We start from the raw sequence: 15,865 nt of genomic DNA, 5'->3' as shown, positions 1-15,865 counted from the left end.
CTGTTTAAAGTTTGAACTGCGAAAGTATTCGGTCTCTTTTCCAGCACGAGGCAGTAGATCATTGCTTCAAAAGCACTGTGATAGCTGAACCATATCGTGTCATACACAAATATTCCTGTTTGTGGCATCGCCACGCAAACTTCTTAATATCTAGTAACTTATACAGCTGTATTGCAGAGCATTAAAACGTTCGCTCCTGAGTAGTTATCGAGACAATTTGTCAGAAACCAAGCCCTTGGGACTGGTCTATCACTCTCTATTTACACTCGCGGAGCATTGAGCTGAACGACGATGTATTTGACGACTCCTTTTAGTGTAATATTAATATTACCATAGCTGTCGGGCATGTTTGAATGTTTAAGTAGCGGACTTAAATCTATTGCAATCCAAATATAACACCTATGTGCTAATGTTGAAATGTTTGCGTGAGAATTCGCTGAAAGAAAATGATAATGACTCCAGATAGTCATGAAGGTATTGATGGCGATCGTCGATACGAAAAGCTATAAAGTAATACGTACAGGACGCCAGCTTGCGAAGAAGAATGTTAAAAATTGTCGTCAGTTGCCAGACTGAGCATGTGAGGGGCTTTTTCGGTTTTTTTAACAAGGTTAGCATTACTTAACCTATGGACATCTCTGTAACACCATGTAGATGTTTGAATAGGACCGAGTCAAGTCGAATACTCTGAGGTCACTATCAGGCAAAATGGAAAAGGTTTCCGATGACCATGTCTTCAAGCCCCTTTGAGGATTACTTAGCCCGAGATGAATCTGTGTAGTGGTTTCGTAGATTGCTGTCCGTATACTGCGTGGGCGTCGGAGCGATGGCCTTCAAATAGGCGCCTGCAGCCGCCTTACTGACATGGTTTCGCTTGCGGCCAGGAAGTTCTCAACAAGGGTAATGCCATTTCCGGCTTGTTGTTGCTCAAGACGACGTATACACACGTATTCAGGCAGTTACTGACCATATATCGGAGAAGCACACATCAAATATACCCCCCCCCCCTCCCCCACTGCGATAACTTGATATGTATTTAAAGTTGCATCGTAAAGAAATGATCCTCTGAACGTAATGTATCTCAATTACGTTACGTTTTTTTGCCCCTTACACGTAATGATACCCCCACCCCCTCCTGCCCGAATCGGAAAACACTACTTCCGGTTGCATTGAGCGCCACACATTTTCTGTTGGTACTAGTTCGGAAATCCCTCTATACCACCTACAAAAGTATTAGACACTGTTTATGATAAGTAAGATTATAGTTAACTTGAGTCAATACAGATCAAAGGACACCTGGGTCATCCGCGGGGAATGTATGATTTTGGGATAGTTTATTGTATTTGCTTTGGATCATCATTACTTTTATGACGCATTTTTATTCCGACTGGTGACCGAAAATTCAGTTCGTATGATAGTCGAGCTGGAATTATAGGATGATAATGCTAAATATATATAATTAATATCGGTAATAATAGAGGAGCACTAAATGCCATAAAAAGCATCGCTATACGTGGCCTTACGACACGTGAAATGTCTGCTCATTTGGTGTATTTTCCTCAGGAGGTGAACACGTATTTTCAAGTTATACCGATACCACTCATATCAATACCGTCACATTTTATCCGTTCAAGTCCTGTTGAATCTCTAATGCTGCCTTCTTACTTGAAAATATAGATAACCAAGTGATTATTTTTGTCTGGCCAAAGCACAAAACAAAGAAGTTTGTTGTTACTTGTCAATATCATAATATGTCACTCTAATGTGGGCAATGCGTATTGGTCAGATGATTTTCCACCCTCTTTTGCTACGGCATAAGAGTTAATTTCCGTTCGGCCGATTTAGACTTTTTCAAAGATCCTCGCTGGATATTGATGTTTTGAATGAAACCCAAGTTGGAAATTTTTACTCCGGTTTTACCATAACAGTACAGTACTGAATCGTCAATGTCTTTGTCACAAAACATACAAAGAGTGCGACTGTTGACCATTTCGAAAAGCTAGAAACCGACTATGAAACGCCGAAGTCACACACTCTCGGAGTAACCCGAATCCCAGAAAAGAGGGAAAAGATGGATCGGATTACAGCCATATATTTGCACAGACAATGGCATCGGCGACAGCCATGTTGAAAGAATGACGAAACAGTTTGAGCGACATTCACGAGAGAGTGAGAACCGCGAGACGGGTATGACTGGAATTCGACAAGTGAATTTATCACTTCTTTAAAAGTATGTTTGTCTTTGTTGGGTAAACACGATCGATTTGGAAGTATCAATGTATACTCATACCGTGCTGACGCGAAGGACACTGGAGTTTTGATCAGGTCCTTTTACGTTCTGCCGCAAGGTGGGGATGCAAGCAGTAAAAAGTCTCTAGCGTCTTCATTCTGCGGCTAGTATCAAAGGATGGGACCTAATATGTATGGGATACTTTTAGTAGTTGAATTGGCTTGATTGCATTATGCAGAATCTCAGGTACTCATCGTAGACTCTTTAACTCGAAGAGACTTAGAGTGTTGGCTTAACCGGTCACACTCTGCCGCTAGAGCGGTGGAGGGTCAGGGTACACAATCGAACTAAGTGAGTACCATTCGGAATCGAAATCAAAGGTTGCGTGCAAACACTAGCTATAAATAAGAACGGATCGGTTTGAAGAGAGCAAACTTTCGCAGCCCTCTTAATTTAGGAGTGTTTGACCCCGTAGTTAAGTCAAGAAGTAGTTCAAACATTTAGATTGGCGGTTGTCAGTTTGGGAGGTTGTCGAAGAGGCCGCAAGTTGGAGTGGAAACAGTAAACCTGTTTTTCGCGTCCCCTCGTCAATTCGGCCCGGGAGTTTCGAACTCCTCATTGAACCTACCAGATTGCAGTAGTTTCTTCTTGAACATATTAGACATTTGATCAAGATTACTTTTTGTATGTTTTCGTCCTCTGTACTTTGTCGGGCTTCTTTCAAGAGATTAATTGATGCATGTAGTTAAAATAACGTAAATTTGGTGCCATTTTCTCTAAAAGCTCAAAAACTAGATGCTCAAAAACCGTTATACTTATGAGTGTGTGAATGTCTTTTTCGTGTCTTCTAGAAAAAAGCCAGGCGAAATTTGTTCTGTGATACAAACTCCTTCTTAAAGTGGCTGAGGTTTCTTCACTCGTCAGTCTGATCAATCGCAATTCATCTTTCGAAAAATGACAAGGCGCATCATACCTGTGAGTATGGCGGACGATTTCCACCAGTTTATCATAGCATAGCTTCACCATCATTGGTCCCAATATGACAAGACATGCACCATTCACAGACAAGACAGGTATGTAACTGGTCTCGAATAATTACGGCTGTAACAAGCCAAATTTTTACAACAGTTTGCTGCTCAAGGTCAAAATGTTTGTCTGACTGTCTCCTCGCTTCTTGATGATGTCACTGTGATACCCTTGCGTCACCGTGTAGTTTCCTGGAATTCCGTGCATTTATGAACAACGGAACATGCAATTTCCGGCAGCACATGGCGATTGCTGACTTAGATGGTATATCTCTCAACAACGATTGGCCAAGACAAATGAAATCCAAACCACCATAACTGAAGGCAAACAATGAGTAGTACATGTAGTTGGCCTCTGGGAGGAACTACCTTGCAGGTTGAAACCGCATCGTCAAAGTTTATCATACTCTAGCACTCTTTTACGTATAAATTTTAGAACTCCAACTCTGACGTGTTTCATTAGAAGTTGCATTGCAATTGGTGTAAGATGTAAAATTTTGAAATGCCCTAAGGATAGAATGTCCAGGAATCAAATGATAACATCATGCGCAATTAATATTTGAGTCATTAACGTTAATGGTCTCTGTGAAACCATATGCCATAACCCGTCAAAATATAATAGGGCTGGACACTTTTTTCAGGCGGACACTTTCGACTGCTTCACCGGCTTTGTTGGCCAGTGCTAAGACCAATGGTCTGAGCCACCCTGGTTGAGGGTTTGAACCAGGGTTGGAGTACGCCTTCGTGTGATAGAGACGGTGACTATCTCTCTCTCTGACATCGAAGGTTTCCTGTGAGGTCTACAGTTTCCTCCTGCATTACATCACAAAACTCCCAATGTTGTTTCTAGAGCTTGAAATAATGTCCGAGTTGACGCTCAGCTCTCAATGTACTACCAGTGATTGAATACTGCTTTATAGAATAGCATATAAGATATTCACGAAAGGCATTTGTATCAGCAGGCCCTTATATACAGAACTCATAGCTATAATCATGCAATAAATGGCATTATATGCGGGTTAAATGGTTGGCAATGATAAGTCAATGAATGTAACACAAAAACACAGACACGAAAATGCCAACAATGTTTTGTGCAAATATTGATGATTGATATAGTTCAATGAGTTTATCTTGTCTCTCGAAACTATTTCCTATTGCACGTTATATATAAGTATACAGGCATACAGGGAGCATATATTTGGTGCGTCATGATCCGTACAGTTTATTCACGCCCCCTTTATTAAGGCGGTTCGACCCGACCCTTTACGCAAAGATGAAGGTTTTTGAGCTCTGGGTCGAAGCTCATCTTGCGCGAAACGGCACGACGCACCAGTACCCTTGTCGCCCATGCCCATATCAACAAGTCATTTAGATTGATGTGATAGACCATTTGTGCGAATTCCGTACCTTATAATAATGAAAGTGTTTTGTCTTTAAGACCATCCATATTCAATGTTGACCTATTTCGCATTCCGCAAAAATCGCCTGAAGGCAATAACGTGACGTAACAACGTAAAAAAGACATGTACATTTGTCGACTACAAAGGTCTCAAAGCCCACGCGAAGAAAAAAGATGTTGCAGCAAGTGCACTGTGTGAAGGATGGACAAAACTGCATCTCATATCCTGCAGGTGTGCCATCTCTTTCAGGCCGGGTGAGACTGTCCAGGCCAGACGGAGATTTAGATGCGCTTTCCCGCAAGCGGTGCGGAGACATCAAAGAGAGCCTGCTTCATCGCCATGAAGAGACATGACTGAAAGGTCATCGACTGGAAATCTACGGTGATTGAGATGGTCCCTCCGTTATCAACCAACGCCATGTTCAGTCGGTCAGCGTACTGTACTGTCTTGATGATATGGCCAGTCCGGTCAGACCACGCGGAGGTTAAGTTCACCACTTGAGAACATGCGACAGAACAAGGCGCTATCAGAGCGATAACACTGTATTAATATGATTTATATTGAGACCAGGAAATTATTTGAGACGGTATTGCCCATTAAATGAACATTTACCTTTCGAGAGGAATACCTTTCGGGGCCGCCTGGTCGTTCCAAAATCCTTAACTTTCAATTTTGTTGACATATTTGGCCGTCATCATAGCCCAGCACTAATATAGCATGGTCACTTCAGCGTGAGCATGCACAAAGCCTTGTCGGATACTTAATAGCTAAATCACCAAGATTCTAAAAGATGGCCCTTATTTCTCTAACACCTGATACGTGGAATCATTCCCTAAACCTACCCTCAACTTGTGGACTGATACATTTCCTGAGATTTCTCACTTTCTCGCCGTGAAGAATCGAGACAGCATTCTATTTCTGATGTCTCAAAAGTCGTGATATCTGCTTGTACAATACATGAACAATAAAGCATAGGTGTAATCGGTAAACAACATACATTTATTGTGATAGAGACGAGGCAAATGCCTTTGCCGAACCGCTAAAGTGGGAATATCATGTAGGCGAAGGTATTTCTATTTAAACAACTAACTACTTTGTTATTCTGCGTTTCTTGACCTACGTTCAAGCCAGAGTGTACACTTTCCCTTTTAAGGCCTGTGACTGGTTTCATATGCCCGATCAAACACGTCAAATTGAAGTGGATTAAGAACAAAAATAGTAATGGATAATCCTGCCTATTTGTAAATCTGCCAGACCGTATTGTCCTTTTTTAAAACTCGGCTGACGTTTGATTCAAAATCTGAAGTTTTCAACTTTTTTTCTCGCCTACTACAAAGGATCTTCAACTCCCTGTGGATTTCTTTAGGCATACCTGTCTACAGGGCTTGACTACTTTTGGTAACCACACACCACAGATCCCTAAGTTTGACATAAGAATTTCCAATATTGTTCAAAACGATTTTTTTTCAAATGACTTTAAGTGAAGGGATTTGTTAGGGATTATTCTAGTTGATTTGCACTCCAAACGAACGTACTTGACTTTTTCGCTTGACCAAAATTGCATTAAGACTTTTCGGCTTGTCTTTCACTTTAAAAGAGCCGAAACTAAACACTGTCCGATGATCATGATCATCCTCAACACTCCCATGATATTGGTCCGCTTTGTTTATGTCATGACTAGAAAAGCTCCCAGCACATTCTTACTCTGCTTTTTATTGAACATGGGGCGGTGCACTGCTCTTTATAGATAATAGGGTTGTACACTGCTCTTTTCAGACCACAGGCTGGTACACTGCTCTTTAAACATAGGGTGGTACACAGCTCTTTATAAATCATAGGGTGGTATACTGCTCTTTATAGATCATAGGGTGCTAGAAGCGCATTTTTGACGGTAAGTTCGGCGTAGCTCAGACCAAGTCAAACATGGATCGAGAATTGCCTTTTCCAGAATACGACAAAAACGGTATATAAACGTGGGTTCTATCAACCGATTTTTGTTAGAAATGGCTGCCGGTTTATGACGCTGATCAAGCCCACTTCAACGTTCAGCCAAAACTAGTTTTTTTCTTCAAAACTCAATCCAGAGGACATCTCACAACACACACATACCTCCACCACATCAGGTGACAGTGAACAAAGCGAAATCCCCTTTCATTTCCAATTATCGCCCTCTGAAGACGCTCCCCGGCAGCCACTTCAGACCTAAGTCTGGTGTAATGATCCTCAAATGCGGCGGAAAATTGCCCCCCAATCATCGTTAATTTCCAATACAAAGGATTCATTTGCCATTGTCACACATTTACAGACTGGTACCTGTGTACAAATATTTTCTTACAGCATATTTAGCTTGTCTGACGATTCAAATGGTGTCTGTCACCTTTTGATTCCGCTGTCTGTTAGAGAACAGAAAAAAGTGCGCAGGGCCTTGTCTATAAGGGGAAGTAGGAGGGCGAATGACCCCCAAAGGTCACCAAAAAGTTGTTGTTTTTTTTAGATTCGAAGACAGATATTTCTTGTGCCCCTCCTCCTCCTACCATCTGAACCACCAAGGTTTTACATCTTATCATACCCCGGCAACGTTTAAAGAGAGTATAGACCATGAGGTTAAGGATGCCTCCGCCCTGACCAAAAAGCTGGTGTGGGCCTGGTGTGTCCCGCAAAACATGACTTTTCTCTTTAGACTACATAACTAGCCCGGATAAACTACATAATTAGCGCGTATAGCCAGACCTGTCCGGAGATAACCGGGTGAAAGTGTAAAGTCTTGCTTCTGACGTGGATTCAGCACTGAGTCAACGTTAGCCCTTCAGACAGCTCGGATTATGAAAGTGATACCCGGCAAATCACGGTCTTGACTTACCAATCAAATGGCGAGTAATTGCAGTTGAGCGTATGATTTATACAGACCATTCCCTACCACGAGAGACGCGAGAGGATCGTGCATGGCTTGGTCTGCTGTAATGACGAGCAGGATCATTCTGTTCTCGACCTTTACTCGGTTTTAAAAGAGCTAGGACCTTGGTGCGCCTTGCTTGGGGCGAATTATCTTACGTCAATTCAAACCTTGATAGTCCAGGCAATATTGGAAAAAAACATGCCAATTGGCAGGCTCCATCACTCGGATTTAGCCGAGTGACGAAGGTTTATTTCATCATGACAAAGTTCTTTGTATGACGCATTCGAAATGAGTTTTACAGCCAGGACACTGCAAACAATCTGTACACTTTTTCTCGCCCAATTAGTAAATTACATAGACCCTATTGTATTTACTGACCATCGCCGGAAAGGCGCCGCTTGTCCCCAAACCGTGTGTCAGCCGTCTCAAATATCCGTTAAGCTTCGGAACCGACTTGACATTTACAGCTGCGGAGATTCTTGCCAAATAGTGCATTGTCCATTATCAAAGAAGATCAAGTTGCAGTATTTACGAAAGAAATGGAGCGTAAAACTTACAACATCTCAAGAGAGGTGGCTCCAAAGTTCAGGTCAAATATTTTGAAAATATCACTGGCGTTAAACATACACGGCTGAGTGCGTGGATTTTGGAAGGAATTTGGTCCGTGTATGTACATGCATATTTAGTAGCTCTGAGACAAGTGACTGCCAGTCGTCACCATAAAACCAGACATCAATTGTCTCAAAAAAGCAACAGATGTTACAAAATAAAGCGACAATGCGTGCAGAAATGGTGAGATCAACATTACACAGCTCAGCTTGAGGCTTTTTAGTATATCACGCCAGCTGGCACAATGGCACTATCGTAGCAGGATGATTGATATGTACGGTCACAGGCCTTTGTGTTTCAAAGAATAATTGCACTACAATTATCGATAAGCAATTATGTGATAGAGTTATGCATAGGTCTATGTAACGCTTGCGGTCACAATGTTTTAACGAGAAACACATCGTCATCCATTATAGCGGTGGACTTTCGATTGCAAGTGCAGCAGAATGATTCTCCTGATAAATGTAATCGTTTGTTTTGGTAAATTCGCAGGTTTCCGCCGATTTTATTCTCTTTCAATCACCGAATTGATGACATGACTTCGCAACTTACATGCACTCTTCATTTTTTTCTTTATGCATATTTTGTGGTGTACGACAAATGCACTTAATTTTTCGACAGCATTTGGTAAATTATATGACAGAATAAACTGTAAAATGCAGAAGGAGCAACCTGCATTTATCATTGGATGAACTGCGACGGACAAGAATAATCTCACTTCCTACCATTTTCAGATTGTTTTGCAAAGCAGTGAGGTGAATTCAACTACTACATTTGACTTCTTCCACAGACGTGCTACACACTCTAGCTCATGGTAGTTTCCTATTTTTCTTCGCAGGATAGGGATCACTACAAGTTACCATCCCATGCAGTCACCTAGCTAATTACCATAGTGATCTTTACGCATACTCCCTAACAGACTGACGGCGGGAAACCCCCTTTTATTTTCCAGCGCTGTAACGACAAACTGAGAATGTTAGCGGTATCAGTCATGATGGGTAACCTCAAATGCTATCCCCTCTTTTATTTCTAGCGCTGTAAAGACAAACTGAGTACGTTAGCAGTGTCAGTCATGAATCAGTGGCCGGGGGTCAGACTGAGAGTGACCGAGGCCTGGGACGAAGACAACGAGCATGCCAGGGATTCATTACACTACGAGGGCAGGGCGGTGGATATCACGACCAGTGATAGGGACAGGGCGAAGTACGGGATGTTGGCCAGGCTGGCTGTGGATGCTGGCTTTGACTGGGTTTACTACGAGTCGAGAGGACACATCCATTGCTCAGTAAAATCAGGTAGGGTATTTATCTTTTAACTAAGATTTATTGCCGATGTGTTGGCAGGGCTATGCACGGTAAAAGCCCCCCCCCCCCCCCCCCCCAACAAAAAACCCAACTACATTTAGAAATTAATAAGGGTACCATCATATACCCTAACGCTGCTTCTACCCTTTGATACCAAATGCTTCACACACGGAAGAGTAACCTCAAATTCCGGCTACTGTATTTGCAAGATGTCCACCACGGCTTCCTCGCAGTTTTTATCACGCCAGTTATTGCGATCACAAATCAGAGATAGCACTGACCTTTTCACTTTTACTGTTATTTCTTGTTAGTTAATTGTTTTCACCTGTCATCAGAGGGCACTTACGATGGCGAACAGAGTATGCAGCGTTACACAAGATTTATTACTAGAACACTGCATACGAAACTAATTAGTGAGGCCATTTCGTTAGGCAAAAATACATCATGTTACATTTCAATGTACTATTGTCATATTTCGTCATACGGCCTATAGAATAATCCGTGACGATTTTCTTAATTAAAAAACAAGCATGTTGTTGATATCATCATGTTTAGAACATGTTATCTTAAGATAACTGAGAATATTGATGACCACCTGTCAAAATGGCGCATACTTGCTAAGCTTTTCTTCGTCATGTTGACTTTAGATGTCGCGCTTCGTGAGCGAGCCAATCAGTGCGGGCGTAACAAGTGTGTTCGACAGCTTAAGTCGCCGGCCAAGAGTCAAGAGCATATTTCGGCTCCAGTTAAAGGCTGCTCGACAATCTATCAGTCGTTCACATAAGATTATATTCTGAACTTGACGATGTCAATTTAACGAGATAACTGTCTTTTCACTTTTAAATAATAAAAGAACTACCACTTCAAGAATGGCATGAAATGTGGATTGGATTTCAAAGTTGGGTAAACCGCACCTTTCGATGAGGGGGTGGTCATCGTGTGTCCCTGGCCTGGCGTAATCAATGTTTTTACCTACTACAAATGCGATATCGAAAGGCTTACATCCCTCAGGCCTGGATAGGAAGATGAATATCCGGTGCAGACGTACTGTTATTTTTCATATACATACGTCATTTGAATTTTAAATGTATTTAGTGTCTTTGTTCATGTTTTTTTTCGAAAACTGGGCCCATGTCAGATGTACAATGTATAAGTAATTGCATATGTCGTGCATGTGAATCGATCGGAATACCTTTGCGGAAAAATTTCATACTGCCATGCCAAACTAATCAATGTTGCCAAAATGTTAAGTGCCATAAGTTTTATTGCCCATACGATTGCGTTCTTATCTTAGTAATCAAATAGCCACACAATTAACAATGGTCAATTGAGAGTATCACGTATTGAGTTGAGAAGACGATGATGAATTGATCCGGTCGTATAGGTCAAGTGCTGAGAATGATATTGAGAGGGGATTTGGGAACGGTGAACAGGCATGACAGCTGATGTACATTTTGCCTTGAAAATGAAATGCGAGTTCCTATGCCATTTCCATCTTATAGTACATGAGTGTACACAAAGTGATAGGTTAAGGTGCATGGCAAGCCATGTGCCCAATAATTAAGAAAACCTGGTTTTCTTCTTTAAAGTAGTTTCATGGAAGAAAACCACGTTTGGTTGGGGCCATTCAGGCCTTCCGACCCTGATATGGCAAACACAAACATTACAGAACACTTGATATTCTCCGTATTTTGAAAATGAAGAGCATTTAAAACCATAACTAGTTCAACAGCCTTCAGAATCTTACTCTCCTGGTAGTACCATGTCAGTTCTCCCACCGAGACATTTAAGCCTCGACGCGAATAAAGAACAAAATTATCCCCACTTCATCTTAGGTGTTACGACTATCACTACTGCTTCCTATTGGCACGATAGCTGGTCAAGTAAGCGTGTCTATATCAATCCTGGATCGAGACCATTTGTCACCAATCTAGCGCAAACAGGACAATCTAATCATCGCAAATATTGTCAAAGGGTATTTGTTTGTCTTATATTAATACAGGACGCCAATCACGCTGTCTGCATTGCCAATGGGAACCTATCCAAGTCATCCCTGATCGTCCCTAAACAGTCTATCAATTTATGGTCCCATGGCCATTAGCACTTCAGACTCTACACAAGTCGCAAAGAGAGGAGCTGAAGTGCGTCACTTTGGGGATCTTATTGTACTCTATGCATCAAATCTTAGAGCAATCGCTAATATATTCTTTTTTTTCATTAGTGACGTACCCCATTAGTGACAAGCCACTTAATTACCGAACAGCAGCCATTCGAGGCCTGATCTGTTGTAGGGGAAACACTCACAGACGCTACACCGGTGCAGCAGTAGAAAATATCCCCCCTGGAAAAGTGTCCGATCTCCATTGTAATCTGACGAAGTATAATATACATTTTGTACATGTACATGTTGTTCTATGTCTAAAGAGGCCATGACCATCAATTGCTTAGAGATTAAAACACATAACAAATCCCCGTACAATTCAACCTTCCACACCGACACTTATCTTGGACACCATGTACGACTGAATCCATCGCGTTCGATCCGTCGTGTCTCTGTGTTGAAGCAAATAAATTTGATTGGCCGCTTTTGCGCATTTGTGAAATGTGTCATCGGTATTTAGTTGCGTGGGTTCGGACAGTGCAGAAATCTGATAATATTTGCCCGGAATCATCGTATTTCCTTTGAAGACACCGTGGTCATGTTCACTCCAAGTTATATTTTCAAGTTTATCCGTCTCTGCACCCAGTTATTTAACACCATGGGCACGAGGGCTAGTTACCGAGCATATGAAATCCTGCTATTTGGGTCACTAAATGTTGTGTTGGTTGTTATGATCTTTTGTTTCAAGACCTCTTCCAATGTGGCCGCATCTGCAACCAATGTTAATAATGTCTGTTCCATCACCCGGCGACAAAATGCAAAACCACAAGTTTGAATAATATTCAGGCAATCAAACGTGTTGTCAAATTATGAGTTCTGTTCACCTTGGTGTCCTCCCTTTCTATTAGCATCAATCTAAATTCAAGTCTGGTTGCCAACGAGCGGCATGGCCAAACCGCCTCAATAATCTTCTCTTTCGTAGTGGACCGTGACAGCGACAGGCGGTTATGCAATCCTTGCTCGGATAACTGCGATAACTGGGTTCCTGATTCGATATTCCTTCCCCGTCGAATACTGCGGATCCATCACCAGTCGCATACACATAATCTGACCTGGCCCGTGTTCAATTTCAGCTGCTATGATCCGCAGGGACGAAACTTTAACCAATAAAGAACAAACACTTGTGATTTAAAAGCAATGTTGTTCGTCTAGATCACTTTATAATATTCCTTCTGTTACTTTTTCAGATTCCTCGGCTCAATATGGCGGAGGATGTTTCCCGGCCGAGGCAGTCGTCAACACTGAAAAGGGTGCAAAGCTAATGCGAGACCTACAGATAGGAGACAGCGTTTTAGCAATGTCCAAATCCGGTGAGGTTCGATTCAGTGAAGTTATAATGTTTATGGACAGGCAACCAAATGCCACAGCATTATTTTACCAGCTCACAACAGATGCAAATACCACCCTGCAACTCACTCCGAGCCACCTCGTATACGTCAGTCGTATGCACCAATCAACAATACTACAAGCAAAAACAGTGTTTGCTAAAGACGTCAGAATTGGAGATTACATGTTCATCGCGAGCGGGCGGCGGAAGGTTCGCCCTGTACGGGTGGTGTGGTTGAGCTCGTCTGTCGAGCAAGGTATATATGCGCCGCTCACGGGGGATGGGACGATAGTAGTAGACCGGTCACTCGCTTCATGCTACGCCGTTATAAACTATCAGAGTATCGCTCATTTTGCATTTGCGCCTGTCCGATTGATTTCCTCTATAAAATCAACCTTTCGCGGGCAAGTATCTGAGCAGGATAAACGAAGGGACACGGAAGAAACCACAGGAGTGCATTGGTACCCTCGGACTTTGTACGACATTGCTCCCTATGTTCTTCCCGATCGGTTGCTCTATTCCACAAATAATTGAGAGCTCATTTCATCGCTATTGAGATTATTTATTATTTTTCAAAATTTGAAGACGTCGGTTGTTCGTTGGTCGTGCCTATGGGGCATGGTCGGTGAATAGGTTTGAAAGAAGTGACAGTGCAGATTCACCTGCGCAAGCATGGCTGTTGCATGCCGGGAACCGGAAATGGAAGCTAAATGGACATCGCTTTGAGTTGGAGTACGGCATCACAGCATCAAAATTATCGAAAGGTGGTTATCTCTTCCACGTTCACGTTGCATTTGGTAGCGACAATGCGTACGTCGGGAAAGCAGACTGATGTAATACAATGAAGAAAAGGTTTAGAAAAACTGTAGGACCATAAGGTAATCTCTTAGGAGAGTTCTAGCTATATTCACAGCGGTTTGAATATAGATACTTTATTGTGACTAATACTGAGCAAGCTTTTCATACCGACGGTCATTGGCTTGGAGATTGATGTTGAAGTTTTCGAACTCCGAGTGAGAAATTCGTAAATGTCATCTGATACTGGGATTAGAGAGTCGTTAGCGATATACTAATAACCGACTATGATAAATCTGCCTGAGGAAAGATTGCAGTCAGTGGCAGTCTCGAAGGTAACGGCGTTTCAGTGGTTTACGAGGAATCATGAACGTAACTCATTTTAAGAATTCAGAAACAAACTGAAGAAATATAATTGTCCTTTAAAAACCGAAATTTCGATTACACATATACTTGTAGTGCTGCTTACGAAAACGGTCATCATAACCTTACCTAAGGACTAATAGCAACCTTATAGTGCTGTTTAGACCAGCATCGGACAAACTTCTTGTCATTATCAAAATGACCTTTCTGGTCGATTTACATTTGCCGCAAATTTGCAATCGTATATAAGGCCTAAATTGCGGAGGCGGGATTGGGTCAAGCAAGAGACATTCCTGTGAGATGTTTTACAGTTTTGTCTTAGCACATGATCTGAAGAACGCGATTGACCTATATGAAATCTCTGTCATATCGATCTGAGTTATAAGAAACGGTTTGTGCCATATTCAAGTTTAATGTACAGGCCTGCATGTACATTGCGCGATCTGAAACCTGATGTACGAAATTTCTGGTATTTTAGGGAAAATATCACAAATTTTATTATTGATTCTAATGATATACCTACGTGCATGTAGATATTGGCTTGTTTGCTAACTTTGACTTAATGAAAGATCAGTGAATGATGAATTGACCGGGCTCATTTTGGAAGAGTAAGGGAAGCTTTTTTGAAGCAAACAGCTTGTATCAAGGTAATATCAAATATTAAATACTGCAATACTGCACTAGGGTAAATAATACTGTACAATGTGAAATACGCTACAAACCGTTCAGCCAGGTCAGTCAAAAAATGATTTGATCTTAAAATTGCGACGACTGCCTTTCGATCTGTTCCAGTTCAGCGCAAAGGGAGGGTAAAATAGAAAATAATTGCAAAAATTTCGTTAAAGACTTGATTCCACTCCTTGAAAACTATACTCGGGTTCAGCGTTTAAATAAAAATTTAGAAGGTTGGTCAGAGGCTGAAGACGCTAGCCACAATATGGGGAAATATTTACTTATGCGCTGGAGTCGAGCGCAATTTTCCAGCCGCGGCGACCGCAGCGAGATTTTAAGATAATTGTCTTCATTCCTGATCCACCCAGGCGAAAGATTGTAATGCCTGTCTCACCGGAATCCCTCCACCAGGACCCTGGGAACCCGCTTACTATTCCATGATCGAATGGCCGTTGAAGCCCGTCTTTATCAATAATTGATGTCATATATCCATCGGAGACATCAAAATAAACTTCAGACAGAAGCCATTATCCTGTCTGACTGCCATGGGAACTGTCTCCCGCCGTATGACGGGCTCATTAAATCTACGCACAATTTCACGGCGGAAATGCACACGAACCGTCTGGCTGTGCTCAACCATGGTGGCATGTCTGGGTTTAGAGTAACCATACTCTCTTTACTTTCATAAGATCAGTTGTGATTCCTATTACTAACATTGGCTCATGTCTTTGGACTGCGATGCTTTTGGTCACAGTCTCTTTAGGCAGGCAGGGCCGGGTGCTGGTACTCCTCGTATACACAGTTCTCGTGTATGAAAAAAGAACACTCGAAGAGGCCAGAAATGAATACATGTATCCGAGACTGACCTAACCGAAGTAAAAGGAGGTGATTTGATTTCAGAATAATGCAATTTGTTAACTGGCCCTATTTAATTGCATTGGCCTTCAAAATATTGAAATATAGCGAGCTGTGTTTTTTTTATTTTCTTCTTCCTCTTCTTCTTTCCATTTAGGGAGTTTTCGCAAATTCCCCGAAACACCAACGCGAACGCCTGTCTCATTGATCGACCGCCTGATGACGAAG

The 15,865-nt window shown here is 42.0% G+C and overlaps 1 protein-coding gene across 1 annotated transcript in view; it reads left to right on the top strand.

The window, feature by feature from the left end:
- LOC135497858 (sonic hedgehog protein-like) overlaps positions 1–15,761 on the top strand; it is a 35,933-nt gene extending 20,172 nt beyond the window's left edge. The window contains exons 3-4 of the mRNA XM_064787825.1: positions 9,194–9,455; positions 12,813–15,761. Of these exons, the coding sequence (XP_064643895.1) occupies positions 9,194–9,455; positions 12,813–13,486 (936 nt within the window). The 3' untranslated portion in view covers positions 13,487–15,761. The remainder of the gene's footprint in view (positions 1–9,193; positions 9,456–12,812) is intronic.
- Positions 15,762–15,865: the final 104 nt, after the last annotated feature.

Source organism: Lineus longissimus, chromosome 13 (assembly GCF_910592395.1).
Source record: "Lineus longissimus chromosome 13, tnLinLong1.2, whole genome shotgun sequence".
NCBI lineage: Eukaryota > Metazoa > Nemertea > Pilidiophora > Heteronemertea > Lineidae > Lineus > Lineus longissimus.
The sequence above is the reverse complement of the archived record's forward strand: the minus strand, read 5'-3'. Positions and strand labels throughout refer to the sequence as shown.